The sequence below is a fragment of the Toxotes jaculatrix genome, chromosome 18 (genome assembly GCF_017976425.1).
Source record: "Toxotes jaculatrix isolate fToxJac2 chromosome 18, fToxJac2.pri, whole genome shotgun sequence".
Classification (NCBI taxonomy): Eukaryota; Metazoa; Chordata; class Actinopteri; family Toxotidae; genus Toxotes; species Toxotes jaculatrix.
Window position 1 is genome coordinate 14191306 of NC_054411.1, and position 12829 is coordinate 14204134.

General features: G+C 41.6%; 1 protein-coding gene across 1 annotated transcript in view; it reads left to right on the forward strand.

The window, feature by feature from the left end:
* The first annotated feature begins 6144 nt into the window (after positions 1-6144).
* Positions 6145-12829, forward strand: part of cacna1ha (calcium channel, voltage-dependent, T type, alpha 1H subunit a) — a 96036-nt gene continuing 89351 nt past the window's right edge. Inside the window, exons 1-2 of the mRNA XM_041062390.1 lie at positions 6145-6250; positions 7477-7949. Coding sequence (XP_040918324.1) covers positions 7501-7949 — 449 coding nt within the window. The 5' untranslated portion in view covers positions 6145-6250; positions 7477-7500. The remainder of the gene's footprint in view (positions 6251-7476; positions 7950-12829) is intronic.

Genomic DNA, 12829 nt, shown 5'->3' on the forward strand with positions numbered 1-12829 from the left:
ACCAGTTATCTCCATGATATACAATGAGTCCCTCTGTATTTAAAAGCCTTCATAGCTGGAGGTGTCAGACCTCTTTGTGGTGAGACCCCTTGCTGCCAATCTAAAAAAAATCTAATCTAATCTAAGAAAATAAAAAAGTCCAATATTTAAGATGTATGTATTTTAGATTTCCATCCATTTGGCTTACACGGTTTTAACTTAAACAGCCTTAATGTGATGGGTATTTGTCAGGAAAACATGAATGAAACAAGTTAGAATGAGATTTATGTAATAGCACTAATCCAGTGTTTAAAATGCAGCACTACACACACACACACACACGCTTCAAGACAACACAAATTTACATGCAGTGGATGCAGATGACCCAACAAATGATGTGTGTACACAGGCTATATGCAGATGAAAGCAGATCTAATTCTCTTTTATGCATCACACACACACACACACACACATAGACACACACAGGTGTCTTTTACATGTCATCATGTACGAGTGAGCTGCATGGCTGAGTGGACTCTGTGGCATGACAGATTTTGTTCTAAAGCTGTCTGTGATACTGCACCATACTGTGTGTGTGTGTGTGTGTGTGTGAGAGAGAGAGAGAGAGAGAGAGAGAGAGTGTGTGCTGGTGTTTGTGTGTGATTATGTAACTATTTCCTCTGTTCCTGTTGTGTTTATGAATGTACAGATATTTTTTCCTCTAACATACCCTAATTAGAATTACTTTGGCATGCAGCTTGAAAGAGGGATGAAAAAACACAGACAAAACAAACTCTTTCATCCTTTTCTATCTTTCTTTCTAACTATGCCAGTCTCTTTTCAGAATTCCTGTGTATCTCGGTGTACTTTTCTTAGCTAGATTTCAATAATACATCAAGAGTATGTATATTTCAGAGGCTTTGTGCAGTACACTCGTGACACACACTCATGTCTGCACATGTATAGAACAGAGGAGCCCGTGCTCGCTGCTGCTGCTGGGGGAAGCCCTCTGAAAGATGAGGTGTAGTGTCTCCCCCTCCTCACATACGTCAGCAAGCCTAATGAGAAGACTCCAGTCCCACAGAGACGAGGGGGGCGAGGGGGGGGGCGGAGAAATGAGGGGGAGGAATGGATGAGGATAAGATGGATAGATACATTGACCTAAGATAGATCAGAAGACAAGGTGAGATGGAGCTGGGAGAAAAATAGATGATGCTGAAATCTTTAAGAACTATTCCTGGACTTTGTTGTTTTCTTTCAGGACTTTGGAGACATCTTTGATGTCTTTGTTGTGTTTCTACCCTGCACATCTCGAGAGATCACTTGTCAATCAAACAGTACAGGCAGGACTGATTTTCCTTGCAGTTTCCGTCAAAGACGTTTTTTTATGTACTGCAGTTTTCTTGGTGTGTTCAGCCATTGTTGCTCTTGCTGCTTATACTACCTTCTCTACCATTATGTAATGTAATTCACTATATTAATGGTACTTCAACAAAACTTGATAACACTTATAGTTCACTGATTTGTTTCTTGTATATATATATATATATAAACGAGAAGGCTGATTTAATTCTCATCCTGCAAATTTTAATCTGTCCGTGTCTGTGTCTGATTAATATACACTTGGAAATGAAAACCCATCTCTTTGTGTGTGTGTGCACGCAATGGCTTTGCTCTCTCTGCTACTGTACTTGAAAAATCCCACTTAGTAGGATCGAGTGATGGTCGCTGATGAGAAGGAGATGAGAAAAGCAGGAAGAAAAGGCTGGATGATGAAAGCGTGGGAGTTAGAGCGGAGGGGAGGGTGGGATATGATGGGATGGGGGGATGGGGAAGTGGTCGGGACAGCCGGGAAATGGAAGGCAGAGAGTGCAGGCTAACGGAAGAGTATTGATTATCTGAGGGAAGCACAGGCATTCCCATTGATTTAGACTGGTGGCAATATGTTCTGTACAAATGAATTAAATACAGTGTGTGAAGAGAGATGTTTTCTTCCCTTAAGATATAACACAGTCCGTTATTTTGTCGCTGTATTGAATTTGTGACTAAGTGTATAGCCTTCATAAGTGTTTTTAAAATCAGAGGTAAAGTATAGCTCAGGAGCGACTTTATCATGTAAGAAAAGGGAAGCAAGCAGAAAAAATCAGATACTTTGCTTCTCTGAGGCAGAACGTGCTGCTGAGGGCTGGTAGAGAAGATCGTTTGGTGAGAGTTGCCTTGAGCAAATTCAAACCAGCCTTGCAGGCTTTGTAGACACAGCTGAGAGCGGAGCGAAACTGAAGCCAGAGTTAGCAAAAACCTCATGGGAGCCATTTTGGGGCCAAGCCTACGGTAATGAGGATATGAGCTCCAACTCTGTGCATGATGGGAAGGCGGGGGGGTTGGTGGGGGGGGGGGGGGGGGGGTAGACAGGTGTAAGAGGGGTGTGTTGCTGTGGAGCTCGGTCTGTCGGCACACTGCACGCCTTTGCTCACAGCTGAGAATGAACAGACACACACAAACACACATATGATCAGCAAGTTTTCACGATTGATGCTACTTTGGATAGTGTAGTGCTGCTCAGACTGAAAACAGGAAAGAGTGTTTCAGCAGGGATGGGGGCTCAAGTAAATAAAATGTATGACCCCCACCCCACCCCTTTTCAAAACCATAAATAACCCTGGGATGTGTGAAGAAATGAATGCGCTGTCCTCCTTTCTTACAACTACAGATTAAAAATGATTAAAGTTCACCATTTTTTAATAAAACCCAGGAGCGTCTCCATTGTTCCTTCAGTGTCACAGCTTCAAACGACTCCTTAATTGGCTTTCAGGGATGTGGCTGCGCTGCCAAGGGTCTTGAAGGAGAACATCAACCTTTTGGCAATTTATTATTTTGATCAGCTTAGTCTTGTGTGATGAGGAGGTTGGCAGCGACTTCACATTTGTGTGCCCAGCAGTTATTCAGCTTGTTCCAATGTATTAGATGCTTCAGAGTGATCTGTGAACCGCACAAGATAGCTATAAGGCGATGCTGCTCAATAAGTCACTGGCAGTGCGATTACAGCGGATCTTATTGTAACACGTCACACCGATCAAAGAGCTCAATTGCCAAAAGGTTGGTTATCTAAACTTTAAATATTTTCTAAACCAGCTGAGAGTCTGATATCTTAAAGGCCTTTGTAAAGATGAGCGCTGCTTTTGTTGTGTGGGTTTTTAATGGATTGAGTACTGGCATTTCAAAGTAGGGACTATGGATTTGTGGCTTGAGGATGCATTTGTTTTTAGTTGTAATGAGAAAGTAGTACAAGTTGCTGTGTTTACAGTTTGCATGTCCCATTGCAGGACACAAATATAAAAGCTGCACGGGCCTGACAAACCAAGGAATAAGTAAGTGTTCCTTTCCTCATGTCAGACGTACAGATGTGAGGATGGAAACACCAGGATAAGGAAGAGTGTGTAGATTACAGGTCTCATATTTCTTTGTATGTATACACAGAATGAGTAAAGGATTACATCAGGTTGTTGGGAGACTGGCCTGCCTGTCTACTTGTCCATTAACAATCCAATAGATTGTCCCCTTCCCGAGCGCAGATTATGCTGATTACTTAGCACAATTTTACAACAGCAATGCATGAGTAGCCTTATTCAATTTGTGAGCATTTTATTTTTTTAAAGACATTTTAAATGGGAAAGCCTTTGTTATATTTTTACATAAAATAATAATAAGAGAAAGATGTTAACTCAAGCCAAAGACAGTGCCTTCAGGATTTACCACTTTTCCAGACAAGTACCTTCGTAGGCTTATTTCTCACTGACTTTTAGCTGCAGTCCTCCACTGCTCCCCCTCCTCGGTTTCCAGTGGGAACCAAAGCAGCACTGGTAGGTCAAAACACTTTTATTGGTTTTTCTGCGTTAGCGTGGCGTGCCAGAGCGAGCGGTCCACCAGGAATACATGGATGACTTTTCAGCCTTCGTCTCCCTCGAAAATCTCCCACAAACTCGGTGTGTTTGAATGACATGCAACTTTGCATTTATCTGTGACCACGTTTGACCGCTCAGACTTTCATCCAATCAGCTGTCAGATCTAAATGAACCCTGAGAGATTTGATTCCAGAGGGAGGCTTTGAATCCTTTTCATTCTCCCACATCCTGATGTCAATTACTGTCAAGTTTCTGTCAGTTTCTTCTTATGCTGTTGATGTCAGCAGGGTTTACCAGCGTGGGCCCTGGCAGTAGAGCTGCTCAGGATCCAAATGTACAGCACTAAACTGTACCCGAGTACAAACCTTTGCCTCTTCCAGTCTGTGAGTTTATGTCTTCCTCCCGCTGTCTCATCCTCTCTCTTTATCACACTAAAACACTCTTCATTAAATATATAGTTTGTATTTGTGATCGATCGTCCAGGCAGCATGGGAGTTTAAATTGATTGCCAAATCAAATTGCCTATAAAGACGTTGACGCGGCACAGAAGGAGCAGTTCCCTGATTCAATACAGGCACTGAACCATGACAAATATACCAAACAAAAAATAATGTTGATTATGAATAAATGCATAAACAAGTAATTTTAAAAAGCCAACTTTGCAATTCACATTAACTGTGACATGAAGGAGAAAAAAATACACTTCCTCAGCAGATACTGGGTGTATTTTGCCAACGTTGGCTGTAGTTTACAATATATATATTTGAGCTAATATAACACTTAAGATTAAACATTTATAGCAGTGCTGTTTTCTTTTATCTGGCTAATATTTGCAGCTTCAGTAGAGTCAAACTGTGCAGTTTAACACACAACTCCTCCTTCTCATGTTGTGTAGATGATGTGTTCCAAGCTGGCTTCAGTGAAATGAATGGCTCACAGGCTTTTGCACTTCTGGGGAAAATAATTCTGGATCCAGACCAGATCCGAGTAATTCAAAGTGGCTCATCTGGCTCTAATCCTCCGTGGATCCATTACTCAAAGTGATTTTTATGAGCTAAATCAGATATTATAAGAGGTGCAGACAGTCTGACCAAAATCCAACCAACTCAGGGCTGTTGAAAATAATTGAATAATACGTCTCTTTAAGACTTTTTATTTTCATTGGATCTAATGAGCAAATTGTGACAGTATTAAGAGTCACTTGTAGTTTTTGAGATGCTTAGAAAAAAATGCATTCATCCTTCAACAGCCGTGCGTTTTTGTGTATGGGGAAAAAGTCTTGGGACAAGTGAGGGTCACTTGTCCTGCAATTCCAACAGTGGCCACTGTTCAAAATCGCTTTGCAGCTCAGCTTGCAACAGCTTTTTGTTTTTCTCACCTGTCAGCACCTTCATCTCATGATGAAGTCCAAAACCCAAACCCATCTGTTCAGCCCAACAGGTACCGACTATTAACACCCAGACGAATATTTATAATAATATTTATATAAATATTTCTTTTTTGAAAACATGGACATGTAAGCACATTAATCTCCCTGTCACTCCCCTATTATACCGTGATGTTTCTATACAGTAGCAGATATGTTAATGTAGGCTCCATACTGGAAGAATATCATGGAATGTTATAATAATAAAATATGTTATTGTTATTATTATTATTATTATTATTATTATTATTATTAATAATAATAATAATAATAATAATAATAATAATAATAATAATAATACAGTGTTTCTGTGCTACAGGTTAATATATTTTTCATACCACTTCCATTATCTGCTGCTGACTGCATGGTGATGCATGAAACACCGCGGTGCGTGCGCGCCCAGCTTGGCTCTCCTTGCCTTTTTCGCGCGCATGTGTGTGTGTGTGTCTTCCACTGTGCGCTTCGTCTCCATAGCCGAGCGTCACGTCACGTGTCAGGGCTCCCGGGTCCTGGGCCAAGTTTTTTTTTTTTTTTCCTTTTTTTCTTTTCCCCGTGTCAGATCATCCACGGAGCTTCACAGCAGAGCAACCCACACGGTCCGACCCTCTCGCGCGCATCTCCGCTCCACGCTGCGTAACCAACACCTCGGCGAGGATAGACGGATGGATGGATGCATGGATGTGGATAGATGTTCCCGTTTAACCCAACGCGCAAAACTGCAAGAGATTCTTTGATTACTTAAATTACTAAACGGATCTCGGATTATCTTTGATCTGTGAAAAGGCAAAAGAAGTAAGAAGACTTTTATTTCGCGGAGAGAGAAGAGAGGAAAGAAAGGAAAGGAAAGGAGAGCTCCGGGTTTGCTGAGAAAAGGCTGGGTGCGCTAGAAACACGGAAAGTCACGGATCATGCTTATGGGAACTTCCGATTCCGTCTCGATAAGGTATTTTAAAAGAATAAAGTTGCTCTTTTTGCCTGTCATGTTTAAGTACCCATTGTGTCCACTTTTTAACAACGAATAACGAGAAAACACAGGTGATGGGCGCTCTGTTCCCTCAGGCGGTTTTATTTCCTTTGGCACCGTTTGAAATGCGCGTGTAAGTACTTTTCAACATCTATTGTGGTGAGAGCATGTTTAATATTTTTCCCTCTGTCATACGATTCTTCGAGAAGAACATACAACTGCCTCAAGCGTCAGATGCGCTTTTCTGTCTTACAACGGCAAACGGCGGACATCAAAGCCCATTAAAAAGCCCTTAGAGGAGAAAAGAAGTCTGTTAGCTGGATTGTGATGACCAACGTTTTGTTCTTGATGTTATTCTACTTATTATTATAATCAGGATTAGTATGGCATTTATTGTTTTTCTTTTTTTTTTCTTTTGCGCATTCCCTGCCCACCAATGCGTGGTGTGGGCTAAAAACCTCCAGTAAACCAGAGACAGAGCAGTCCATCTGTTCAATCACATAGCAACAGGAAGAGAGAGGGAGGCAGAGTGAAGAAAAAAAAAATCCCCACTATTCCCATAATATCACAATATAATTCTGCAGTGCTCACAGCGTTCACTGTTACATTGTTTTACTGGATAAATTTTGTGTTTATAACTATTTGTTGTCACTGGAACAGCAAGTAATTGTCCGTCTGTGGTGCTAAATAGTGAGTTTGGTGTAGCCTTTATCATATTCACACAATATGTCTGTGATGTTCCACAGAGACTCGTGGTTTTGTGTGATAATTTTCTTTTTTGTGGTAGAGAGAGAGCAGGTTTTGCTCTTTTTTTTTCTAAGTGGAGCAAGAGACAAAGAGGAAAATGTCTGAACTGACAAAGAGCTTTGTGAAATAAATTCTCATGAAAATCCTCAAACGCTGCCAGGTCAGTAAACAAATATTGAAAATCTGTGTGTAGACTGATTGGAAGTACTTTTTTTCTGCTGAGGGATTGGATGGAGGAGGAAACTGCCTAAGTGTTTATTTGGCTCATTGTGTGATTTGTCTCCAATGGCTCTGTGCTGAGTTGATCGCTCTCTTTCAATGTCTTCTTACTCACTGTCACTGTTTCCCTGCGTTTTTGCAAATTCCTCTACCTCCATCTCCGCCTCGCTCACCACACTGTTGTCCGTCTTTTCACCTCTCTCCCTCTCTAACCTCCCTCTTGTCTGACCTCCCCTCAGAGTGGCTCTGCCTGATGCTCTATCATGACTGATGGCGAGGGGAGAGCGCGCTTTCAGTATGCAGAGTGCCAGGAGGGGCAGGAGCAGGAGGAAGTGCAGGAGGAGGTGAGGCTCGCCATACCGACGCCCTACAGGAATGACGCCCCGGGTCGTGATGTTGACCCTGGCGGAGGCAGTGATGAAGAGGACGAGGAGAAAGAGGAAGTGGAGAGGAGGAGGAGGAGGAGGAGAAGGAGCAGCGGTGTTCGGGGAGAAGGAGGAGATGAGTGGAGTCCTGAGGTTCAAGAACCGGAGCTGGAAGTGGAAGTTGGACCAACGCTGGGAGTTCGCATCACGGCTCCTATTCGCGATCCAGACTGTGTCTCCGAGGAGGAGGAGCAGCAGCCGTACCCGGCCCTGGCCCCCGTGGCCTTCTTCTGCTTAAAGCAGACAACGAGGCCTCGAAACTGGTGTCTTCGTGTCGTCTGTAACCCATATCCTTTCATATGCTGGGAATCTAACCCTGTCTGACGCCTGGTAAGACCAAATATGTCCACAGTCCTTTACGTGTGAGTTTACTGGCCAAGCCTCTTGTCTCAACATGATGATGTCATCAGCTGTTGTTTATGGGCGTTAATGGATTTGAAAAGCTTTTCACTAGCCATACTAATTTAGCAACTTGCTTGTTCCTGCAAGACTAAACAAGCACCAGTGGCAGAAGTTTGACTGGTCACTTCTCCAAACACTGGAGTTAAATATCCTCAAGCTGCCTGTTTGGGCATCTGAGATTATTAATGACGTGTGCAGCTGTACATATGGGAACAACTGGTCTTGCTACAGTTGGAGATCTGTAGCAAGACCAATTCATGAACAGATCTTCACTGGAGATTTATTAGATGCTACTTTTACTAATTTTCCATCCTGTACTGGCTTAAAATTTGGATAATTTTTTGTTTTAATCTTATGTATGGACTATGTGCTTTTCACTTGGTCAAAGCAAAACATGTTGGTGTGTTTTGCTTAAAGAAGCAGTTTCAGTTTCTTCTATAGGAGCCACCAACAGAGCTTTTAGGCTGCTAAAGGTTCATTCAGATGCACATAGAAGCTCTATTGGCTTTATTTGTGCAAATTTCACCTCTTTGTTGCTTTTTAGATGCTGTTTTTTTGGCCACCTACAGCCAAATGACAAGCTTTCCGTGTCTTCACTGACTGTAGGCATATAAATACCTGTATGAGAATAGCACATTTGCACTGAGGCATCATAAAGTGAAAGAGCACAGAAACCAGCCTGTAGGGAATCCCAGCACTGACAGGCTTTCACTGTATTGCGTCATGCTCTTTTCTGGTCACCTTTGGTCGCATATATTTTCTCCAATTATATTCAGTAAGCATTTCAGCTGTCTTTAATTTTGTCAGCATTGTTTCTGGGTTTATGTTCATCCTTGTTTTGTGACGCTGTACCTGGGTTTGTCTTGGTCGTGCGAGTGTAGATTTGAAGTGTTTGTAGAGTCACCTGAGGATGCACATCATTAACTCTACAGGGTAAATGCTACAGCAGCCATTGCTGTGCTAACATTTTCCTCCAGCTATTTTGTGCTAAAAGTTATTCATTTAAATTTAATGTGGGGATGCCAAATAGTCCAAGTGAAGTCATTTTTCTTTTAGCTGCTAGTCTTGCTTTAGCATCTTTTATTACCTCTCAGCTGAACATTCTGCCTGGATAATTTTCATCTGTGGGATGAGCACAGACAAAAAAGAACATAATGTGCATCCAAATCCGAGTGCTATGAAAAGAACTTGAAGATGAACCGCTGCAATATTTTTTCATCCCTGATGCGGTTTAAGTGGGCGGTGTAAAAACAAAATCAGGACCTGAGTCATATTTATTTGCTTAGTACATTTTTTGTGCTCTGAAATCTAATCTGTGGGGTGCTGAGAGTATCAAAACACAAGCAGAATTATAAAATGCAAACTCAAGTAGTTCTTTCTCCTCAAATCTTCCCTTTGTCTTCTATTGTGTGGATGTTATAGCTGTAGTAGATGATGCTAGCTGAGTGCTGTAGACTCTGGCTGCATGCACAGATGATTCAGTTAGCAGTAATGCGTGATGCTTTGGTCTGCAGTGTATGTGTTTGCACAGGTCTGTGACAGAGGCAGCCTGAAGGTGGAAGTGTGTCTTTTGAAGGTGAATCTTGACAAGGTGTTTGAAGTTGGACAGGAAACAGATAGAGGGTACAGGTAGATAAACAGATAAACAAATTATAATAAAAATTACAAATTATAAATTATATTTCTTTTTGTGAAGAATTGCAACCAAGTAAAAATATCTACTTGTCAGTGCTCTCTGGTGGATAAACTATGCAATAGTGACACTGTTTCTAAATAACCTCACCCCAGTTTCTTTCTGCATGTTGGCCAAGATATATACTCAAACTGATACAGCTGCAATAAGCTAATACCAGTCAATGTAACAGTCTGATCTGATTTATTGGCCAAGGTCTACCACACATGCAATTCAGTAGCACATTTCATTAAACCTTTTCTGTCTTTTAAATGCCCTGCCCAGCTCTAAAAAGCCAGTGTTCTATCAAATAATTGAAATCTCTAACTCAAGATAACACAGAAGCTGTAATCAGGAAATACAGATGACATTACACATCTGTTTTCACAGGCTGAGAGGACGAATAAACTGATCTCAATGCATTAAATTGGTGGAATGCCCCTTTTAATGCTCCTGGATACTTTACCATGTTGATCCTGTGTTGGTTTGAGAAATGGGCAGATGAGGAAACTGTCGTAAGCTTGTTCTTGAGGACAAGCCTTCTGGGATTTTCCTCAAACTGGGGGCCTTTGATGCAAACGACCGTGTCAACAATCATCCAGCCCATCAAGTGACAGTATAAAGCATCTCTTCTATCTGCAAGGTTTCTGTTTTGTGGCTTACAAAACACTTCTAAAAGGGAATTTTCTTTTGGGGGATAAATGTCACAGTGTCACACATTCGTATACTGCTGATTGTTGGAAACAAAGAACCCAGCCATGGAAGCGAAAGGCGTGTCATGCTCTTTTACAGAACAGGGGTACTTGTTGATATTAAAATATTCCAGAGTTCAAGCAGGCTGCCCTTGCTGTACGAGCAGTTGCATCTAAAATTGGTTAGAAGAAAATTTAAAGGCGATTGAATTGGCAGACCTGTGCAGGCATTTTGGATATCCTACAGATGCACATCTTGTTGGCTGTTTTTAAATGAATACAGCACAAAGTGGCAGGGATCCTGGCCAACTGTGTTTCTTCTCATGCTGGTGCTCACATACACGCACTGAAGGTGTATTTAGATATTTCAGAGTAAGGATGCAGAATACTTGAATTACTTTCGTTTTCACGTATTTTGTTTTATTTGAGGCATTGTCTCTGGGAGTAGATTAAACTCAGATTTTGACATTATACATTTATGCATGTAAATCCTTCAAGAAGATAGAAATAAGAGAAAATTAAAGCAAGCAGATGAGGACAGGAGAGAGGTAAAGTCTAAAAATGATCCAGCTTTATCCAGTTAGACATGTAGACTTAACACACAGGACATATGGCTTGGCAGCCAGCTGCTTGACAGATGTTAATGTTGCATTGCATTATGTCTGTTTTGTTCACAGCACTGTAGCAGGCATGATACTGCAGTGGCTGCTGAGGTAGCCTACTGCTATGGACACATGTCTCTATGGTCAGCACAAGTTCTTTTTTTTTTTTTTTCTTTTTCCTCCTTGTGTCCTGATCACATTTCTGATTTCCAGCTGAGCGCTGATGGTGTGAGATGTGTTGTTGTTGCTTGGCAAGTGTGAGGACTGTTTGTACCCAGATAACATGGCTAATGAATGAAGCGCACACTGTCACATGCTTGGCATTGCATTATAGCTGCTTGTCGAAGACTAGAGCGAGGTTATGTCATAAGAGCTGATTTCCCAGGAGAGCTCTCCGTGTTTTATTCCTCAGTGTCTGCGAGTGTGTTTGTGCAGGACCCACTGTGTAAAGAGCGCAGTGTTGGTGGTCCACAGTGGGCTATGTAAATATTATTCACAGTATAAATGCTCTGCCACTCAGTCACACAAAGGCATGCACACACCGGTCAAAGTGTGAGTCTGGAGAAGATAAAGAGACAAACCGATTGGCTGCAGAGGTCAAGGAAGCCACTGATCAGACTGTTGTATCATATAAAATCCAGATTTCTCACAGTCCCGTTTCACATGGTGCAGAATAGCTAATCTGTATTTGGGGACACACTAATCACACGTGACAAGAAAAACAGGTCAACGGTTTTTCTCATTTACCAGACTAGCATTTCAGCACATTTTCTCATCCATCATGTTTATGATGCTTATCATCATTGATCAAATGGACCGCTCTCTATGTCTGTTCATAAACATCTGAGCATGTCCAGAAAAATGCATATCATCACTCAAGCTGCACTTAAAGCTGTTAGCTATTAAAGTTACTCATTTATTTATCGCTCTGCTCTCGACTCCTCCATCCTCCATCTAATTCAATGAAAATATTAAAATATTTTCACACTTTTAAACAAGGAAGCATTGTGTTAATTCTTAAGTCTGCTGAAATGAATAGAAAACCAGTTGTTGCCTGGGAAATAAGAAATGCCTTGAATGCTTTGGAGTTTGTTTTAATTGTTGTGTATTCTGTTATACCTGAATATACTCCTCCAGCGCTAATACAGTCACTGTCACAAGACCGAATGTTTGGGAGTCACTGTTTAGATGGTGTCATACAGTAACAAGCTGATTCAGGCTGATTAGATCAGATTCGAGGGCTAGACAAGGTTAATCCATTGCAGATGAGTGGATTCATCATGCTATCTGTCTCCATTAGTCATCCTATACTCTAAACATGTTGAGAGGGGCCTCTTGCACTTCCTTCGTAAATGAATACAGATGAGGCTGTAACGAGGAACACACACACACCCACACACACACACACACACAAACACACACAGAACAGCAGGCCACCTTTTGTGTTTGTTTGTTTGAAGGATCAGAGGCGTTTGATATTTCTTGTCTGAAAATATAAATCAAGAGGAGATGATTTCTCCGGGCATTTGAGCTTTTTTGCAAGAAGATTTAAAGCTGCCTGACATGTGGGATAACCATGAGTTAAAAGCTTCAGCATGAAGAAACTCCTTTAAGTGTAGCCTGGATAAGTATCAGCTTCAAGTGGTGGTGACCCCTAATCAGCTCTGTCTTCAGGACAAAAATGTGGTATTGTCCACTTCCTCTTACTCGCACTTCAACGTCATGTTATAGGTTTTTGTTCTCTATGTCCACAGTGTGCATGTGTGTGTATTTATGACTTCATCTCTGCAGTGTTAGGC